The sequence below is a fragment of the Osmia bicornis genome, chromosome 6, assembly GCF_907164935.1.
Source record: "Osmia bicornis bicornis chromosome 6, iOsmBic2.1, whole genome shotgun sequence".
NCBI lineage: Eukaryota > Metazoa > Arthropoda > Insecta > Hymenoptera > Megachilidae > Osmia > Osmia bicornis.
Genome location: NC_060221.1, coordinates 2,101,298 through 2,121,332, shown reverse-complemented (window position 1 = coordinate 2,121,332; position 20,035 = coordinate 2,101,298). Strand labels below are relative to the sequence as shown.

The 20,035-nt window shown below is 41.0% G+C and overlaps 1 protein-coding gene across 3 annotated transcripts in view; it reads right to left on the bottom strand.

Annotated features, from left to right (window-relative positions):
• LOC114877308 (pumilio homolog 2) overlaps positions 1-19,949 on the bottom strand; it is a 62,334-nt gene extending 42,385 nt beyond the window's left edge. The window contains exons 1-10 of one of the 3 annotated variants that reach the window (XM_029189706.2): positions 19,635-19,949; positions 18,510-18,935; positions 17,664-17,885; positions 17,385-17,513; positions 17,112-17,231; positions 7,476-7,608; positions 4,158-4,269; positions 3,975-4,074; positions 3,771-3,901; positions 1,883-2,237 (exon numbers count right to left, since the gene is read on the bottom strand). In XM_029189706.2, the coding sequence (XP_029045539.1) occupies positions 1,883-2,237; positions 3,771-3,901; positions 3,975-4,074; positions 4,158-4,269; positions 7,476-7,608; positions 17,112-17,231; positions 17,385-17,513; positions 17,664-17,885; positions 18,510-18,605 (1,398 nt within the window). In that variant the 5' untranslated portion in view covers positions 18,606-18,935; positions 19,635-19,949. Of the gene's footprint in view, positions 1-1,882; positions 2,238-3,770; positions 3,902-3,974; positions 4,075-4,157; positions 4,270-7,475; positions 7,609-17,111; positions 17,232-17,384; positions 17,514-17,663; positions 17,886-18,509 lie in introns of all 3 variants that reach the window. The other 2 variants (XM_029189708.2, XM_029189710.2) reach the window with 2 other exon arrangements.
• Positions 19,950-20,035: the final 86 nt, after the last annotated feature.

The window sequence follows — 20,035 nt, the reverse complement described above, 5'->3', positions numbered from 1 at the left end:
CTCGTGATAATTTACGATTAGCTTTTGCTATAATTAACACGTTAACGCGTTTAACAGCATCGCAGGAAAGAGGATTCTAAATACAATGAATATTTTACTTAATGAGACGAAGTAACAAATAGAACGATTAAAAATCAATGAACATAACGAAAAATAATTTTAATTAAAAAATCACTAAACAAAGGAGAGACATCTTTTTACCGCGACGTTCAACGTGTTAACCCTTAACCCTTTATTGATCCTTTTCAGTCGAGTGGCAAGCTATACTCGTTAAAGCGTTTTTTATCTTTTCGATCGATTTGCAAATTGCTCTCGAGCTGAAGCTTCGAAAACTAAATCTTTTTTCCAATACTAACTCGAAGCTCTTTAAATTGATACGACCTAAGTGTTATTTTTCGACACTTTTGTGTCATCAATTCTTATCAGACCTTTAACCTTTCAAAATCGGTCATTTAACTAAAGACCTTTTTACTCGTTTCGACAAATAAACTTTTCCCAACGACCTGCAACGAACGAATGAACAATATACCGGTAATCTCATGAATATACCCAACAAAATCGCACAAGAAACTATTCCGTCCATGGTATTGTCACTCCTTTAACTACTCCGCCCCTCGATACAGAAATCAGGCTTCGCTCGAGTGAAACGCGACTTCAAAAGCGAAGGAAAGGAAGGAAGTCTGTCCGAGAAGCCGTACAAGAGGGGTTGCTCTCTGTACTGTCGGTGGTTGGACCCGCTCGTTAGCATCAGCTGCTCTGTGGCTGCTTAAAAATAAACCTCTTCCTAGTCGCTGGTACAATCGCTAAATTAACGCTGCCAGCTACGCCCTTCACGTGGAAAATCATCTTCCACGGGGAACTTTAAATACCCAACCATCTCTATCTAGAACCATTATGGATACCTCGAGTTCCGGTAGGCGACACGTCACGAAAGTGTACCGCGTTCTCGACACTGCCAAAGAGAAGGATACAACCGTTTGCGAAACTGTTACACCGGTCTTACAACCTTGAGGCTCGTGTTTACGCGTGTAACCCGAAAGATGTATTACGACAGCCATAAGAAGAAAATATTTATGTAAATTTCCATTCGTCTAAGACAACTCGTGGTTTATGATTTAATCGATTTAAAAGAATCGTCATCTGTTCAGGCTTAATTTGAATCCGGACTAAACTTGCAACGCAAGATTAGAACGCGTAAACTGGCCTCAATTACTTTCACAATTTACGAGTGCGTGATTTATTTGTCGTTGTGCCGAAATATACTCGAAGGTGAGCCAACAGCTAAGACATTCTTTCGATAATCCATTAAAATCATCCCAAGTCTGGTCCAAGAACAACAACACCGAAGTTCTATTACGCTCTAATAATTTCCCGCTTCACGAAATAATCCTTCGATCGAGATACAATAAAATTGCTCAAGATTTTCTATATTACTTCTGAGAATCCGCTGATAATGCGCTTTATCGCGCACACTTGGAAATTATCTAATTTACTAATTGATATAAGAAATCAATTAACACTGGCTATAGATATCGCACAAGTGCTCTGTTATCTTTTTCAGTTAAGCCTTTAACTAATCTCATATCTACAGTTGTCCCCCATCAGCAGTATAAATCACTAATTCACATAAAACATAAATCTTCTCTAAATAGAGATAGCGTGCGAGTTTTCTAATCTCCTTCACCCTTTCTTACTTCAAACAACTTCGACTCTACTGAACCTTCCTATAGCTTCACAATTCTACAGACAGGTATTACTTCATCTTGCTCTGTGCAAATCCTCGAGAGATTCGTCCATATTTCTCAGACAGTACGAACATTCGCAATCTTCTGTCCGTGTTCGTTTCGTCGAATCAAAGAATCAGAATAAAGTCGTGACTTACCTGTACATCAAAGTGAGTGGTTGTGTCTTGAGGCTGAGGGGGTCCCTGTTGCTGTTGCTGTTGCTGCGATGGCGGAGGACCCTGCGGGGGCGGAGGTGCCTGTGCACCAAAGAGCTGGGCGGCATGAGAATGCGGATGCTGAAGATGATGCGTTGGTGGTGCCTGATGATGTTGCAAATGATGAGGCGGCGCCGGGGCGAAAGCAGCCATGAAATGTTCCTCGCTTCCGACCACGTCGACCCCGGGTTTCAGCAGCACGACCCCGCCACCCCCAGCGCTCACAGCCAGGGTCGCTGCTGCATTCTTTTGGAACTCTTCTTCGCCTGGCGAGGGTTGACGACTACCTGGCGTACGACTGCAACAATGAAATAAATAAAAAAATTATTACCGATTCAATAAAAATGATGCGACCATCTCGTAAACGCTTCTCATACTTCACTTTCATGAATTTCGCCGATTCGTTTCAATCGAAAGCAGCTTACGAGAAAGTATAAATTGCTTCAACAGCTGCACTTTTCAAAACAGAAGGTACATAAATCATTCATGACTTAACGATGATGTTACGAGCATTAAAAAGAAATTCCTTCTGACCTGATATTTATGATACGATAAAGCTACCGAGGTAGCATCGTTTCAACGAGTTGGTAATAGAATCAACATTGTCTCATAAAGCGTGATAATTAACTCGCTGATCCTAATTAGTTGATACAGTTATTATTTATATATCTAGTAAACGCATGTTCAGCTTTAAGGCTGTGTTGAGAAATATTATTTTATTCCACCTTCTGAATATTTCATTCTACATTGTTATATTAAGAACAGGGTTACACGATTAGCTGCTTATCTTTATCACAATGAAATACTTTGTATGGTTATCTATTACTTAGAATAATAATCTAGCAACCGATGGCTTGAATAATTTTATTTAATAAGCATCTAAAACCTGTCGTGCAAGATTCCTCAAGTACGTGATTAAAAAACCTTGTATAACGGTATATTTTACATAACTACAGTGTAATATAATGCAATGTTCGGGTTAATAGACGTATACCTCTGATTTTGCAAAAAATAAAAAAGGAAGTGATGTCTAAAACCATGAAGATCAATACTGATGAGCAAACATCGTTACCATAACGGAATTCTTAAGCAGAAACAACAGGCTATACGACTTTGAACGTCTTATTTCGCTTTATTTACTCAAGTTTGTTAACCCAAGCGTGGTTAACGCGTTTTATTTTACATAAGAAGCCTGAGAAACTAAACGTCGCTAACAATTGTATTGTGGGATGCAGGAAAAGGCTCAATTACAAAAGGAAATTTTCTTTTTTAATGTATAGTGAAGTTGCTGTAAAAATGTCTACAATGTTTAAAAGTTTAACATTTTCCTTTTGCAAAATAAATTTTAATTACAGTCTTTTCAATGTCTACTGTTGGAGGGTGAATGAAATGATTATTGTTATTAGAAAGGAGAGAAAGTATTGTACAGTGTCGGTAATGTAGTGTTTGAGGAAAGGAGTAAACGAAACACCAGATGGCGTACGAGTACGGTACAACAAGCATCCGAATAGGTAAGGCTTATGATGTCATCGTCCGCGGGTAGAACATGTACGCCCTTGACAGTTAGCATTATTGCGTTTCTCGATCGCCTTGCTTTACAGCAATGACAATTGTTCGAGAACAACATAGTGTCATTCAATCGAAAGCAATTATACATAGTTACGCAAAAACAACAGACTCATCCCTTCCACGTCCATTAATGGTGCAAGGTTCAATTAAAATAATAATCTTATTTTGTTTGTATTATTGTAACACGAATGACAATACTTTCGCATAAGATTTGCGAATCTTTGAAAAAATAATCCGCAATCTAACGATTATATATACTTACTTGAATCCTTTGTCGTCGTCGAGACCATTTTGAGACGCTAATCCGTTGTTCTGTGGTCCTGTATCGTCTTTAGAACTGTCGAAAGGACTTGCCGAGCCCTTCTCTTTTTCCTTCTTATCTGAATCGGTGTTCTGTTATGAATACATAAGAGGTCAACAAAATCATTCGTCCCTATAATTATAGCGTTTCAATGTTTATATTTACCAATCTCAAAGAAACCATTCTGGGTTCCAAATCTTTGGGCGTCGTAGGACTTGATCCAAGGACGTACTCGACCATTTTAACCCCCAGACCGCCAGTTTCGCTGCAAAATAAATAAACGATACGGATAAATATAGATTATCGTGTATCCCAGTGTCCCATATTGTTTTCTTAAGACACACTAACCTGCTTCTAGGGCTGAGGACTGTCCCAACTTCAGATGTTTGATGGTGATAACCAGTCCCAACACCCACACGTCTACCTGTGCCCATGGATATTGGTTGTGAAACGGCATGATCTGGAACGAATCAAAAAATTCATTAATCATGACGAGTAAATGATAAAAGAGAAAACAAATTAAGTTATGTGACGTGTGGCAGTCATGTGATAATGATTAAAGTTTCACTGCCGCGGTGAAGAGAAACATGTGCAAGACATATTGCACCTCTAATTAAAAAACGCTCCTATTCCCATCTTTCCCTTGCCGATTAATGGTACAATATAAAATGAAAATTCTAGATTCTCAACTATCTTTTCCAGCTTAAAAGAAAGCCCAATAGTCATAGAAAACGTAACTGATATATCTCGAAACCGTATCGCGTTCGTGTCGCATAAATCGATAAAAGACACAGGCTGAGAAACCCGCAAAGGTGCAAATGCAAATTCTATCATGAAAAATCCTTAACGGGTGGTAGGGTTGGTGTCTCCTCGATACTCGATTCTCTATGAATTTTCATTTCGTCGCTGATATTTCAAACGAACGGATTTTTATCGACCGATACGACATTTCTCGAGTATTCGAGTGAATCGTATGAATTTTACCATTTCATATGATGCAATTTCACCACGGGTCCAGGTGGACAAGAGAGCAAGGTGAAGGGAAGGATGGAAGAAGAGGGAGAGAGGTTGGCGTTTCGACGTTCAGGGTGGATCAGTAGGTACGACCCTGGGCATTGGGACGTTGCCCCCACCGCCGCCTGATGCCGGGCGTCTGTCGCCATGGCAACAGCCGCGTTGCACCCATCGAGGTGACGCACACATGGAAACGTTGCCCGCGTGTATATATAAAAGCCGGTACACGCCGTCGCGAGAATCAGGTGTTTCGTGCATACAACTGCACAACACACTGCCGAGCTACGGTTAAGTAGCATCGCCCTCGCGCTACAACCCCTTACCGCAATCCTTAACCCTTTCCAGTGATAAACCCATAGATGTGTTTCAAAAAAAAAAAAAAAAATCATAATAAAATGGAAGATTTATTACGAGCAAATAGCAAAATTTTTCAGACTAAAACTCCGAATAGATCCGACGCTACCTTCCGAATAACCTTTCCAGGGTTAATGAGAAAGTACCTCGCGCGAACATTTCAACCCTCCACCCCTTTTTCATCGATTACAACGCTTAATCCGTTTAGTAGAAGCGAAATTCTGGAGATTTCCAGCACGATAAGAAACACGATTGCTATCGAACGAAACGACAGCAAAGGTTCGCGGTTCAGCTTGAAAATACATTAGAAGACGCACTTCGTCGATTGATCCGTATGGCAAAAGGGGAAACTTGACGGTTTTCCTAAATGCAAACACCGAGAAAGAGAGAAAGGGATATCTGTTTTGGTACAGTATCGATTATTGACATTCAGCTCGAAGCTGCAGAGACACAAGTATCTCTAACTTTGCTGTCTAAGTATATAGAGGGTGTTCCAGCAAACTTCGTCACCGCATTCAGAACATTATTCCAAGTGGAGAATGTTATACCAGATACTGTCAAACGTATGAAACGTATACGAGAATGTTTTGACTCGAGTTAGGCATTCAAATGCTTTCCATTCAAGTACACTGATTTCATATAACCCACAGACAAAAATATTAGGAAAACATATGAATTATCTGTATTAATCAGGCGAACGGTACTTTGATTCAAATTTCAAAAACGAAGCTTAAGTGATCTATTATTTTTGATTTCGTCGAAGTTTGTATGTTTTGTCGCAGAACACCCTGTATATATACATATTGTTCTTTCGGCGCTGTACCCAATCAATAAACGCGCACGACGTAAAACACACGTTGTATCGCTCTCGCATTTCGTAGCCTCCCCTATCAAGAACCGACGACGTACAAAGGAGCACCGGTTATAAGTTCGGCTTTTTATATGATTCACCTTTCTCTCTAATTTTATCAGGATAAAACACGTTATCGAGCGTTCAAGGAATTCTACGTCAGCCCGAAGGATCCGAAAGCACCGACTGCGCATTTCGCTTGAACGGAAGAAAAAGGACGCGAGGTACTAATCGAAATCAGCTCGTTAACGCGTTCGGTGCCGCATCGTAATTAATAAAATTCATTGATTCTTAAATTTAACCTATCGTAATTATCTACTTTACATTGTCAGCGTAATAGCAACGTTATTCAACGTTTGTCTTATCTCTTAAATAATTATTCTGACTGTAGTTGACGCGTTAATGGTTAGCGGATAATTTATCACTGTAACCAACTGTTATCTACATGATGTACTTGAAGAAAACAAAGTGCAACCGAGAAATGCATGGTTGAAAGTTTCGTATAAAAAAGAAGCGCCTTACAAATTGTAGCTGCTGCCGGTTTATCGTGAAATCAAATGTATTCATGCCAGGAGAACTCACGCAAACCCGATTACGTTTCTTTCCCTGACAACAGCATGGAACAGGCTTTCTTTCCAGAAGAAATTAACGCCGTTCGATGCAGCTGGCTTACCCTGCAGATTATATAACGATCAGCCACGAGTGGCCGGTCGACTAAAACCCATATCGATCAGTCTATCCTTAAATTCGTATCTCGAGAAGAAAATGGTGTGTACGAGCGATAGGTATTTCGAGGGGTTTCAAGGGTTTTCTCGAAGGGGTATCTCGGACGAATACGTGGATCGTTGGATTAGTCTGGTTCTTTATGCAAGGCACGCTCGGCTCGAGCTAGGCTAACCATTCAGACTCTGGCTGAACAAAAGCCACGGATAGCTCTTTCTTAATGGGCAACAATTAATGAACGCGATAAAAGATATCAACTTTTCAATCGGTAACGATATCAGAAGGTTAAAAGTAAAATTTCCCTTAGACAATTGAAAAAAAGGAATTGGTACTGCAAAGGGTTGACGCTCAGCATCGATGGATTATCGATCCCGATTAACCCCGTTTATGGATAAACCCTGGCTCGAAGACCTATTCCAAATATTCCGAGCCCTATTGTCCGTGATGCGTGTCAGTACGCTCGATAGCACGATGCAGTTGTGTACTTCGCTACGGGTTAATCAATGAGCCAAGTGTTCTCGCTATCGTGTCATTCAAAACGATAACTGTAACAATACCGAATACAAGTTTGCGCGTACTAGGCATTTCTCGAAAGTCCCCTTCGGTGGTATCTCTGCTAGAAAATTTAGACTTTCAAGAATCGTATTTCTGCTTAATTGTAAAAGTTTCAACGGTGTTCGGTCTCGCGAACAGGATACATATAGATTAGAAAGGTAGAATCCTACCTGAGGTGCTCCAGGTAGAATCTCGCCACATCTGGTGGTCGCCCAGGTGAAGTATCCCACCACCTTTTACACCCCCTTCGTCCTTGGAGCCACCCTCGTCCACGCCCCAGAGCTTTTTTGCCGAGGGAGCGAGCTGAAACAATATGAGAAAACGGGTCGTAAGTACACGGGGTCAGTGAACACATTTCAGATCCAGCACGTGCTGACACGAAACTCCCAAGAGCTCGTGTGCCTCTCGTCTACCGAAAGATACGAATGCCAACGATCGTATTAATTACACTAACGAACCGCGGATCCGCTTAAAATTATCGTATCCAGCGTGTTTAATGCGAGTGCACATGCACCCTTCTTTAATTCGTCGAATTAGAAGCATCAAGAGTACCTCTTATTTTTCAACATTTATATTCTTTTTATCTTATCGATGCTTTCGTTCGATAGATCCGCTACAGGTTCGATTTTCTATCATCGAATTGCTGATCTGTTGGCAAGTTCGCCGGGTAAGCGCAATGTTTGGCGCGAAAAGAGGATTCTACAGGCGTAGAGATCGGAATCGAAAACAGGAGGCGAGTCGTAACGTTTCATCGTGACCTGAACTCCGCTGCACTGGTCCCGACCTCGCCTAACTAGAGGTCAGTGACGTAACCAGCAGCGGTGGGGATGGCAGGGAAGCGTCCGCAGATTGCGGGATCCTAGATGCAGGTATACTGCACACACTGGTGACAGTGCAACGGAGTTCAACATAGCCGATAAGCTTTTATTTTATTTTCAATCTCGCGAATCTCCTCGAATTATCAATAACCTTTGAAACAATCGCTTCAAGATGCGTTTAGCGGATTCGACTTCAACGTAAATCGATATCCAAGGATCGCGTATACGTATTTACGCGCGATATAACGTCACCGCATCGTCGACCACTTGCAGGTCGATCTTACAATCTGACATTATTTAATCGATTATTTAAAACGCGACGCGGTCTCCACAAGAGAGAAGGGGAAAAGAAATATACAAGATTTTGCATCGATTCGGCGAAGATCAGCAACGTGTACCGAACTACGCGTGATGTATTTATATTTTATCGATTACACGAACGTGGTATCGCGTACAATAGCACGTGCGTCATGCAACGAGGCAGATATATTCGCCTCGAACACATCAACCACGAAATATCAAACGACGCTGTTTATCGCTTACAACATATCAGCGAACGCGTTAATTATGTCTTACACTCTAAAAGAAAAAACTGTTCTTAGCGAATTAACTCAATGGATACTCTGTCTTTTCTACATAAATTCTTTGTTACATGTACAGCTGGCTTTTCGATAAAATACCCTGGCAAGGCTGCTGCGTCTTTTCACCTAGATCGACAAATCGGACGATAACAAGGAACACATAGAAAAAAAAGGAAAATATCGAACGGGTCACACGGGTTTAGAAACCGGTTAGAAATCCCACGGGGGGAGAAAACGTTGTACGAAAAAGTGCAACGTTCACGATTCGCGTGTATCAAATTGGAAAGCAAATCTTCGTTTGCATCACATCGTGCGACACATTTTTTTTCTAATCTGCATTTCGTTCCGTTTTAACGTATCAGTAAATGATTGTCGCTTTGCTACCGCAACTTCGATTTATATTCGTAATATATCTTAACGCGCGCACTGCGGGCGCCACGGATCTGCGTCATATGCATATAAATATATATTAATATTAATAGTATTATTTTTAATATTTCATTCACCCAGCGAATGTTCACGGCCCTCAATTTGCAGCGCGTTAAAGCATGCGAGTTCTACTCTCGAGTGAACACCTACCCTTGGAAAGACAGCGCGCTCTCGTAAGCATCCAGATGAAGGGCGCCCCGGGCAAAGGGCTGAAGGTATCTTGATTCATTTTTGAGAAAACGTACTCGGGCTAGCTGGGTACTTTGGTGATTCTTTGCTGCACCGAATGTGCAGCAGATACCAAGAGTCGCGTTCCTTTACGTATAAGAACGGAATGAGAAACGGAGTGGAACGGTGAACGAAAGGTTTGGGAAGGTAAGGGTAAGGGTAAGGGTAAGGCTCGGTCAACCGGGGGCGATACGCCGTGAGTATCGACCGCGTCGCCGGCCGGCAGAGACGCTTTTGCACGTTAAGCACGGTTACAGGGTGGAAAGAGACGGAAAAGGGTCGAAAAGCGAACGGACGAGAGAATTTCTGAAAAGGGGGCTCGATTCCACGGATAAACTCGATAGAAATATTCCGTTGCATTGTTGCTGTCTGGTAGTAAACGAAAGTACGAACGCGGTTGGTAATTAAACAAGAAAGAAGGAAAAATGTTACCTTCCATTCATTCGGGCTGTTCGTTAGCGATACCGAACAGTTTCGACCCTTGAAACCGAGGAGGGATATACTTTTTGCGCGTTCAGTGAAGAAGAAAAAATAAAAAATCGACGGATAAAAACAGAAGGAAGGAAAGAACAAAAAGCCATAGAAATGCACCGTGATCGTCTCGCGGTTCATTAGACCAGGAGGATGATGTCTTTCTATCCCTTCGAATCGGCCAACAGCAGAAGCACTCTGGAACGTTGGTCGCGGCGACGACTCTACTAGGGGAGGAAAAGAGAGACGAAAAACGAAGGTGAGCGAGCGAGAGGAACTGCTCTACACATCGAACGAAGGAAAAAGAAGAAATAAACAGAGAACGAGACGAGACGAGACCCAAGAGTACTGGATCTCTCTTTCATTGAACAAAGCTGGAGATAGCTTGCTAAGCCGTACCCCACCAGACGGTCCTGACTCCCTCTACTGCCGTTCCGTTCCGTTCCGTTCCGTACACCGTTCTCTCCCGACTCCGCGGCGCACACCCACGAGGTTCTCCCACCGGTCGACGCTCGAGCGTCGAGCGGCAGCGTGGACGTCGCCGCTAAACTGCCACGGGGCCACCGACCCCTCCCCAGGCCCCTCGGCCGCGGGTCACGGCCACTGTCCTCGCGAAGAATCAGCACCAGCAGCAGCAGCACGAGGGAGGCGAATCCTGTTCTTCTCTCTTTCTCTGAATATCTTCTAGCTTTCTGTCTCTACCGTGCGTGTTGGATGCGTTCGAGTGCGCATGCGTCAGCTGGATGCGCGCGCATCCATACGTACTAGGGAAAAGCAGCTAGGGGTGGTTTGTTTTTTTGCTATTACGATTTCATTTTTTTTCTTCATTCGAACGATATACCTACTACGACTACGCATCGAGAGATTAAAGCTACCGAATCGTTTATCCTGCATCTAGAATCGTAAAACGCAATGTAAATATTTGCTTTTTGATGCGGACAAAATATCGCTGAATTAGACGTTCAGAGGTTATAATTACCGGCGCATTTACAGAGCAATTAACGGATGTAACTAGTTTACTCGAAAGGACGTGGTTAAAATGGGAGTTTATGCATTGATGAATATCCTCGAATCCAAAAGCACGTATTAGAGATCCGAAACGGATGCGATGCATAACTGCGATTGATGAGAGAGTGCAATATATGTAAAGCCACGTTTTGGTCTTGTGGCATAGCCGAACGCAGTTGCGACCGCGCGGAAAGACGCGTGGAAATGAATTTCTCCCAACACTACACACATGCACATTCGTTGTTCTCGATGACGAATCTGCAAGCGTAACCGATGCGTTTAGGTTCAACGACATGCGCGTCACGTCACTACAAGTCACGACGCGATACGTCACTTTACGACATAAACGACAGAATACGATACGAGGTGACCGACGCACGTTTCTACGATCACAAGGAAACACCATAAAAGTTCATATCTGACGCTACTCCTAAACGACCTCTGCCGCCGTGTTACAAATTTATGCGATACGCTTTTCGATAGCCAGAACGATCTCTGCCAACCCCTCGATCCCGGGGTAGAGATCGATTTTAATAGAAAAATCGTACCACGATTTCGAATAAGCTTCAACTTCCATCGGGTGAAAGTACAGAATGAGAGAAACCGATTACACCGACTGTTAGCGGAAAAACTATCGGGAGTAATTCGCCCGTAAGACGCGGAACACCATAAAATCAACTTTTTCGTGAACAGAGAAAACAAAGGTATAAAACAGAAACGTTTGACAAGTTGAAATAAAAGAAAAACAATCGATACGTGGAAACATCCCGTTCCCTTATGTGTTATTTCTAAATAATAATGAGAACGCAAGTTGGTTCGCTTCGAAGCTCCAATCACCGAGAAACTATCGATTATCGATACCGCTTTGCGTAAGTTCACTGACATATAAGCCGATGTCAATAAACATTCCTTTTAGCACCACGCAAATCATCAATTTTTTCCTTTTTTTTTTTTTTTAAACCCTTCGAAGAGGGTTAATGTTCTTTCGCACAATATCGCAAAGGTGTTTCTTTGGAGGCTGACGTCAGCCGAGAAACCGGAAACTGGTTTCACTCTTCTTTTATCGCGAATAGAATACGATAACGCGGTCGCGTAGGAGTTCCCTTGTGTCTTAACCGGTCGCCTTAGCCCAACCATAATGTTGGCCGTGATTCAAGACCGAATATCTTTCCCGGCGCTTGTTTATCTTTTCCACGGGAATTTCAAGCCTTTTAGATGGAAATATCGTGTCTAGACGAAACACAACCGTGGAACGCAATCTGGATCAACGGTTACGTCTCGAAGATAAAAAAAAAACGAAGAAATAAGATGAACCAGTGGTTGAATATTCCGAAGGTCCCTCTAACGAGAACGCTGGAAGTGCGCGACGATAAGAATTATGAAAGTAACATAATCGAAGAGCGAGCACTGATCTTGTGTAACGATTATCGCGAAGAGGCCTGCGAACCCGTGGGCGACTTAACTGCATAACTATTCCTAACCATCTGTTATTCTGTCCAGCCGAGAGAAGAGAAAGTTCCTTGCAACCAAGTGACAAGGAAACATTTTTCATTCTTATGTTCAAATTGAAAATAACAACTCCTCTGTGGAACGAACTGTACCGATCCGGGTGCATCGAGTACCAGAGGGATCCGTCTGCTTGTAAGCACTGCAACGCGAATTACCAGGCTAATTGGACCACATTTTGTGGCAAGTAAGGTCAGACCTGAACACCTCGAAGCAACTAGAAGAGATACGAGTGACTCACGCGAATCAATATCCCTCCAAGCACATTTGCCGTTTATACAATATTGGCGCAAGAGTATCGCGCGGTGTGTGCACTGCATCTGGCTCGTGTATAAATATATTTATCTTTTTACGATTTTATCGATACCAGGATCGATACGCAAATACGTCACCTTACGGCAAATGGTTGTTCGAACGAGTGTGCTTTCGCTGTTGATTCAAATGAAATATTTTCCGACAAATATTTCATATCAAATTCAAGGACGTTGTATAATAGAATAGACGAGCGTGTAATTTTTAAATTCGTCGTCGATTGAAAATAATTAAAGCTGAAGAATACGACGAACGAAACGATGTATTTATAGGATGAACGATACGAAAATGTTTTCATTCAGTTTTTCGACTCACGCACCGCTTCGCGTGTGTCACGGTTGTCCAGAGAGGACCCTGACAGTGTTTCAATCGATTAGGTGTGCGCAAGAAGGGGGAACCACGAGCAAGGGGGAAGGCATGCAAAATATAAAGCCGTATAAATTTAAATGGCACCGGTCCAAACGCGATACACCGTGGTCGAAAATGAAACGATGAAAAAATATGTACATACATGTAATCTTTACGGCCGTGAATGATTGATAATTACAAGAAAAAGAAAAAAAAAAATTCTTCCCAGATAACGAACACGTAATATCGTTCTTACACGCTTCCACACCGAGAAGCATTCTTATAATCCGTGCGAAAGTACATTAACCTAAAACAACGCGAACGTTCTCTCCCGTAACTCCGGCATTACTTGCTTGTTGCTTACGTATCAAAGCAAGACAGAGGATATACAGTATGTCCGGTTCAAGTGTGTACACCCTATTATTTCGCTGATTATTCAAAATACCAATAAATGTATCATACCATTTATGTCTGATTCGATGAGAGAAACTCCGTAGAATATCTGAATTTTTTTCTTAATTATCATTTATAGAGATAATAATATCAAACTGGCGAAATGGAGACTTAGAAATTTTTCCCTCCAACTAGCTCCTCTACTCCGATCCGGAAGGTCGGCGACGCACGGAGCCTATGCTACGCTTTTGTTTTTTATCAGTATAATCGCAACACAAACTCCAGACGCTTCCACCACTCCTGTACAGAATTCGAGATAAACAATAAAGGAATGTCCGAAGAAACGGAACTGCAACAAGGATTCAACTCGGACCTCTAGATACATATTTTTTCTATGGCCAAAGCGTACCAGCAGCGCTCCAAGGATTCAAATCCGCAGCTGTCGTTTCGAGGAGGTTCTCCCTCCTGTCACGAAACTTTTTTTTTTCTTCTTTCCCCCCCTCTACTCTTGCCGGAGACCGTATCGAATTACTTAATCGTGTTTTGCAACACGATCGATAGGAATTTGAACGTTTTATCTAATTTCTTTTCGAAGAATCGCACGCATTGTTTAAAGAGCTCTCTCTCTCTCCCATCCTTTCGTTGCAAAGTATAATGCTAATGGTTCGTTGTTGCGTTTACAAGGTTAACCGAGTTCGGAGACCCGATTGATTGAATAAGTATCAGACACCTTTTTATATTTTGCTCACGATTCGAATGATTCTTTAATGACTTTATTTGCATCGATATGTCATTCTGAAAAGCGCGGTAAACAAAAACAAGCATCGTTCTTGAGAGACTATTTTTCTGATTACTTCGGATAATGAATAAAAAGTGCATAAAACGTCGAAATAAATCCTTCGAAATGATATATTTTTACTTGAATGTCAAGGAAAGCTGTCAGAAACAGGATTTACTCGGGTCGACGAAAATGTAAACAAACTATAATCTTGCATCCATTTTCGTTGCTTCATGGGTATGCCAAAAAATGTTTAAATGTAGGATTATTTTTGTCATCGGGAACGTCATTCTAAATTCAAAGATGTACCAAAATACAACTCGGTTGAATTTTAATGAAAACAGTTTCGTCGTGTGTCAAATGAAAACGAGATTAAAATTCATTGACCCTCGCTACTATTTCTAATCGAAGTAGATATATATTTTTGTTTCTATAACAAGCTAACAATTAAAATATGAAACGTTAATAAACATGTATACGCTGAAATTCATAATTGACCGTATCCAGTAGGTGTTAGATGACTAACGGGAAGGTATATAGAACATCTTCCTCGTAATAGACACCTCGCGAATCTGTCGGATATGTATATCGCGAGGAAAAGGTGTTAGAAAAATATTACACGAAACACAAGCCTCCCTCGAACTTTATAAACATGGAGGTTCCCGTTGTGGAGTAAAAAAATTGTCGAAACATAACCTATAAATTCACGAATGTTCGACGATCCGTTTCGATTCGTTATAAACGTGTCGGAAAAACTGGGTAAATTGAAGTTGAATAAATACCATGTCGGGCCCCAAATCCTTCATGTCGCAATAAAGAAAAAGATCCCGCGGTGGTTTCATCCAGTCGCCTGTGCTCGTGCCTGCTCCCTGGCCGTACCCTACACCGAAACTCTCCACCGTCTCCAAGGTACCCTCGGCACGGCGCGTCACCTCCGAGAGATTCACCGTTAACCCCGTGGTACACCGACAACTCGAACGAGAAATTCAACTGCACACACTGTTTTCCACGCACTATCCCAGTAGTCGAGGCTATCTTGGAGTCGATCCGTTGAATACCGTGGAGGCGTTGTTAGGAAATCCAGTGAATCGTCGTACGTCAACTGCGGCGTCGGGGCGCGGACGCCGATTCAGCCGGCACTGAATACACACCACTCCCGGTTGTTTTCACGTTCGTTTTTCCTCTTCGAACGGCGGACAGACCTCTCGTGAACGGCACACCACACCGCCGCCGTTGTCGTCGAACAATACGAATCGCGTCACCGCAGACGATAGTGTGAGAGAGAAAGAAAAGCGTTCGACCGCCTGTCAAACAGTTCGACACCTCGGGTGCCTCGATGCTGCCACTGCTACCTATGCTCCTCTCTTCTTCCTCGTCCTCTTCCTCTTCCTCCTCCGCCTCCACCGCCGCCACCGCCACCGCCGCCGCCGCCGCCGCCGCCACCGTCACCTCCTCCACCTCCTTTCTCCTCTCGCGCACTTTGCACACTCACTCCGCGAATACGCGTTTATTTACAGGGGGAGCAAGTAGATTTACTCCGTTCTTGACTAAATTCACGTCCGTCTTGGCATATCGCGAGACGCGTCGCGAAACCAGTTTTAAAATAACGCTAAGCGTCACGATGCTCTTTACTCGTGTCTCTCGTAGAATTATCGTTAACCGGCCTCTCTCTTCGATAGAGACTGTCCTCCTAACCGAAACAAAGAACGACGCTCGAACGGGATGCCCTCTACCGGCTACCTAACCAATCACAGTTTACTTTACAAACATCAACGACCAATCACCGTTCTCCTACCTTCCACCCGTTTAATTTAACGACCTCTTACGGCGATCGGATGAAAATTTGATCGCTTTAGTTAATTTACCTGGATTTAACTAAATATTAACGACTGAAATCGAAGAATAATTTTACATCGAACAAGAAATGCTTAATATTCATCCTTACGAAATGCTTATATATCATTTCTTATCGTTTCAACAATAAGAAACTAATATCCAATAAAAATTACGAAATCATAAATTTTATTGTACCCAAAAACATTACAAGTCAATGTATAAATAAATAATTAAAGTGTACCTTTTTTCAATTTTAATTTTTATTTCGATTAAGCTTTGAACTAGCCGAAGGTCATCACCTCACGACCAGCTATAAATTCATCGCTTGTAATTTACTAAACCACCGAATTTCGGCCCTGACACAGTTTGCACGAATAGTCCACGAATCAACTGAACTTTCTATCCAACTCATTGTTAACTAATACTACGAGTGTCAATGACATCCCCGTAATTAGATACTCGAACAGGAATTAACTTTCTCATAGGTTCATACATGAATGTATCATTTTATAGCAAGTATTAACAACCTTGCGATAATTAAAATTGAAAAACACGCATACATGCGTGTGATATTTTTTTAGGCATTGATATGTAAAATAGTTGTGTATATAACGACACAGATATTAACACGTTGAAATAACAACGCGAACGATATTCTTTTCGTGTAATAGAAAAGATTACCCTTTTGTGAGAAGCATCCTCCATAACTTTGATTAATCTCGCTTACTTAGACGTAGGCGTGCTTGTACCATTGGTATTGCAAGTTCTGACAGCGTTTCCTCATAGATATTAAATACATCTACGATGTGTCAATGCCTCGATAGAACGATTTATAACTTAACGATGAGTCGAAAATTATTCATATCGAAATTACTCAGTTTTAAATTAAGTTTAAAACAAATTAGAGTAACTGTTATCAGCAAAACGCATTAAGGAATATAATATTTCACTATGTATGTCTTGAAATAATCCAAGAATATCAAATATACTTTCTCTTTTGCATTTGCATTTTTCGTGAATTTTATAGAAATCTAACGGGTTTAATGAATTGGGTGCTGTTGCAAAATATCTAAGTGGATATACTACAAAGACACTTACCTGGCCATTCCTGAACTGTTGCTGTTGTTGCTGTTGCTGATGATGAAATAGAGCAACCTGTTGCTGAGCTGTCATCTGATTATTGAGATAAATTAAATGTTCTGCTCCTGGTGCTCCACTCTATATTAACACACAAAAAAAAAAAAAAATAAAACTGTTAGTAATTACTAAATTAATTAACCTTCACATATTATTTGTTTATTACGATTAGATCTAAATTTTTTAACATAATTTCGTACTAATCATAATATAAATTTGTAAGCTGCTACTCACTTTTAGTTGCATTGGATGTATTTCATATGGTAGATGCACATTGTTCATAGTTTGTAGACCCAATTGTTGAGGTTGATTCTGCTGTGGCATACTCAATTTAGTAATAGGATATTTCCACTTCTCTGGATTCTATAAACCATTAAAGCTTAAGGTCAAATAACTGGAGTATATGCAAACTGAATAAGTATACTAATAAGTTTAAGTATTAGAACAGCAAAATCAAATCTTACTCCAATTCAAAATACATAAAATATAATTTTACATATTTAATACACTTACATTATCAATAATAGCATCATCTGCAAGAGCCCATGCACGCGGGGCTTGTTTTGTTTGAAAAGCTGAAGACTGGGCATTAAATTCTGCTTCTGTAGGTCGTTGAAATACATAACCCACCATGGCATCATCTTGAGTTCTGCTTACACCTATCTGATGCGTTTGACCAGGTTGTATACGCATACTATCGCCACCAGCCATTACTTGTCCACATTGTTCTGCATCCTGTTGACAATGAAAAAATATGAAATAAATAATAGTTCATACAATTAGCAATTTAAAAAGATGCAGCTTGCTTTAGAAATATTGTGGGATTGTTTGATCCATTCTAATACAACCCTTTTACATATATTTTATTTGAAGAAGCTTCATTAAATTCTTGATATAAAAACATAATCTAATTGTTACTTTTTTATAGCATTAAGAAGGTAGCAACACATGCAACATTACTTTTATTACTTCGGAGTAAGCAACTTGAATACAACCAAAACACCTTAAATCCAACATGATATTCTGCCATAATGGATCAAACAAAGCACAAGCATATACAATACTTGTGCATATGTACAATAAAAAAATATCTTTTTTCATGCCTCAACAATATAATGCAAATTCTTATATTGAATATCAGTGTATTAAATAAAAATAAATCAAATAGACTAATATAATGATAATTTTTTCGGCTCACGTTTTAAACGAAATATTTCAGCCACAAGATACATAAGATAGGTTATGACATTTCGATTACGAGTAGAACTTTGATTACTCCTGATAAATTGCTAAAGAATATATACCGATAGATAATTAAAAAAAAAAATAAATAAAAAAAAGATTGAAATAAATGTATACCGTGGGTATATGTCCATTCGCGGAAGGATGGTGCAACTGCATCGAAGGTGCCGGTTCTCCTGCGGCACCAGCGCTACTCGCACCAAGCCACTTCATCGTTCTGTCAATCTGTACCGATGCTTCGGGCTCGATGAACGATGATTAAACAGATAAGAGGAACTCTCACTGTGAAGGTTAGCTCGCTCAGAACCGGCGTCTGGAGCTAAAGGTAGAATCGCCCGCTACGTCTGTTCTGCGGGCATGTTCTACGTGTGACTTTCAACAGTGTGGCATCTCCGCTGCTTCCACGACGACGAGGACGACGGACGACGACAACAACGAGAATAATGACGGAAAAAAAGTATCGTATTTATGAAACTGCGATTGAACGCCAGACAGTACAGCAATGGCAGCTGGGCGAGCGGTGCTGCCGGAATTTTGACAACACTGCCGGACAACGAGGAACGAGAACACAAAGAGAATTGTTCAACTTAACACAGCTTAATCTACTTGGCTTTTTAAGTTTTACCAAACGGCACAACAGCTTCGACGACGAACGAACGAAACTGGGGGGATGTCGAAGGAAAAAAAAAGTGAAACATGCAAAAAACGACAACTGCTTGTTCATCGACGGACGGGAGGGAATTAGGGGTAGGAAAGCAGAGAGGGGGAGGTGAAGCAAAAGATCCGCAAAATTCAGATTCCTCGTATTGTCACCGATGTTACGAAATTCATTTCCGAAATGATACCAGGTACAATAATGGAGGTCCTCCCTTTTCCGATATTACATACAAACTTTACTCCGGCTACGATTACTCCGAATGATCACCGATTGATAAATATCGTTTGATTAAAGTTCTATACTATTCGTTCTCTTTATGGTTACTATGCACGCTCCGATTTTTCACACACTCATCCCGTAAAACTAAAGCTTAAAATACACTATTCACAGGTATGTACAACGTAGTACAGGCACACAATGTGCGTCCACCGGCATACGCGTGTTTCGCGCGCAAGGATGCTGCGCGATTTTCGGATGGGTTCCAAAGGGTGGGAGGGGGACAAAGAACCAACCCGCGTTTAGAAATACCGCGACAGGATACGAAAACCAATACGTTATTTATGTCAATTTCATGCTTTTCCTACCCGCGGCTATTCGATTTAATTCTTTCTTTCACCACGATAACAAATCCGTTAATATCACTTAAATAACGTTCAAACAATAGTTTTTATACTTTGTCCGGCGTTAATTTGTCCGTTCACATTCACACAACGCCGTGCTTACAGTGTCAAGATTCTAGGTTATACAAGAAAATTGCACATAAAATGAGTAGATAGCGGTGTTTCATGCTAAAATCAAACTTACAATTTTTACCGCCATCTAATATAAAAGACACGTTCTAAAATTAGCTTATGCTCATATTTCTAACGTTCTATGTATTATTAGTTTATTAATTATTAATTAAATTTTGCTTCGTTTGCAAAATACTTTCAAAAAATATAAAGTATAAAATAAGCGCAGTTATTGGTTAAAATGTTTGCGTTTA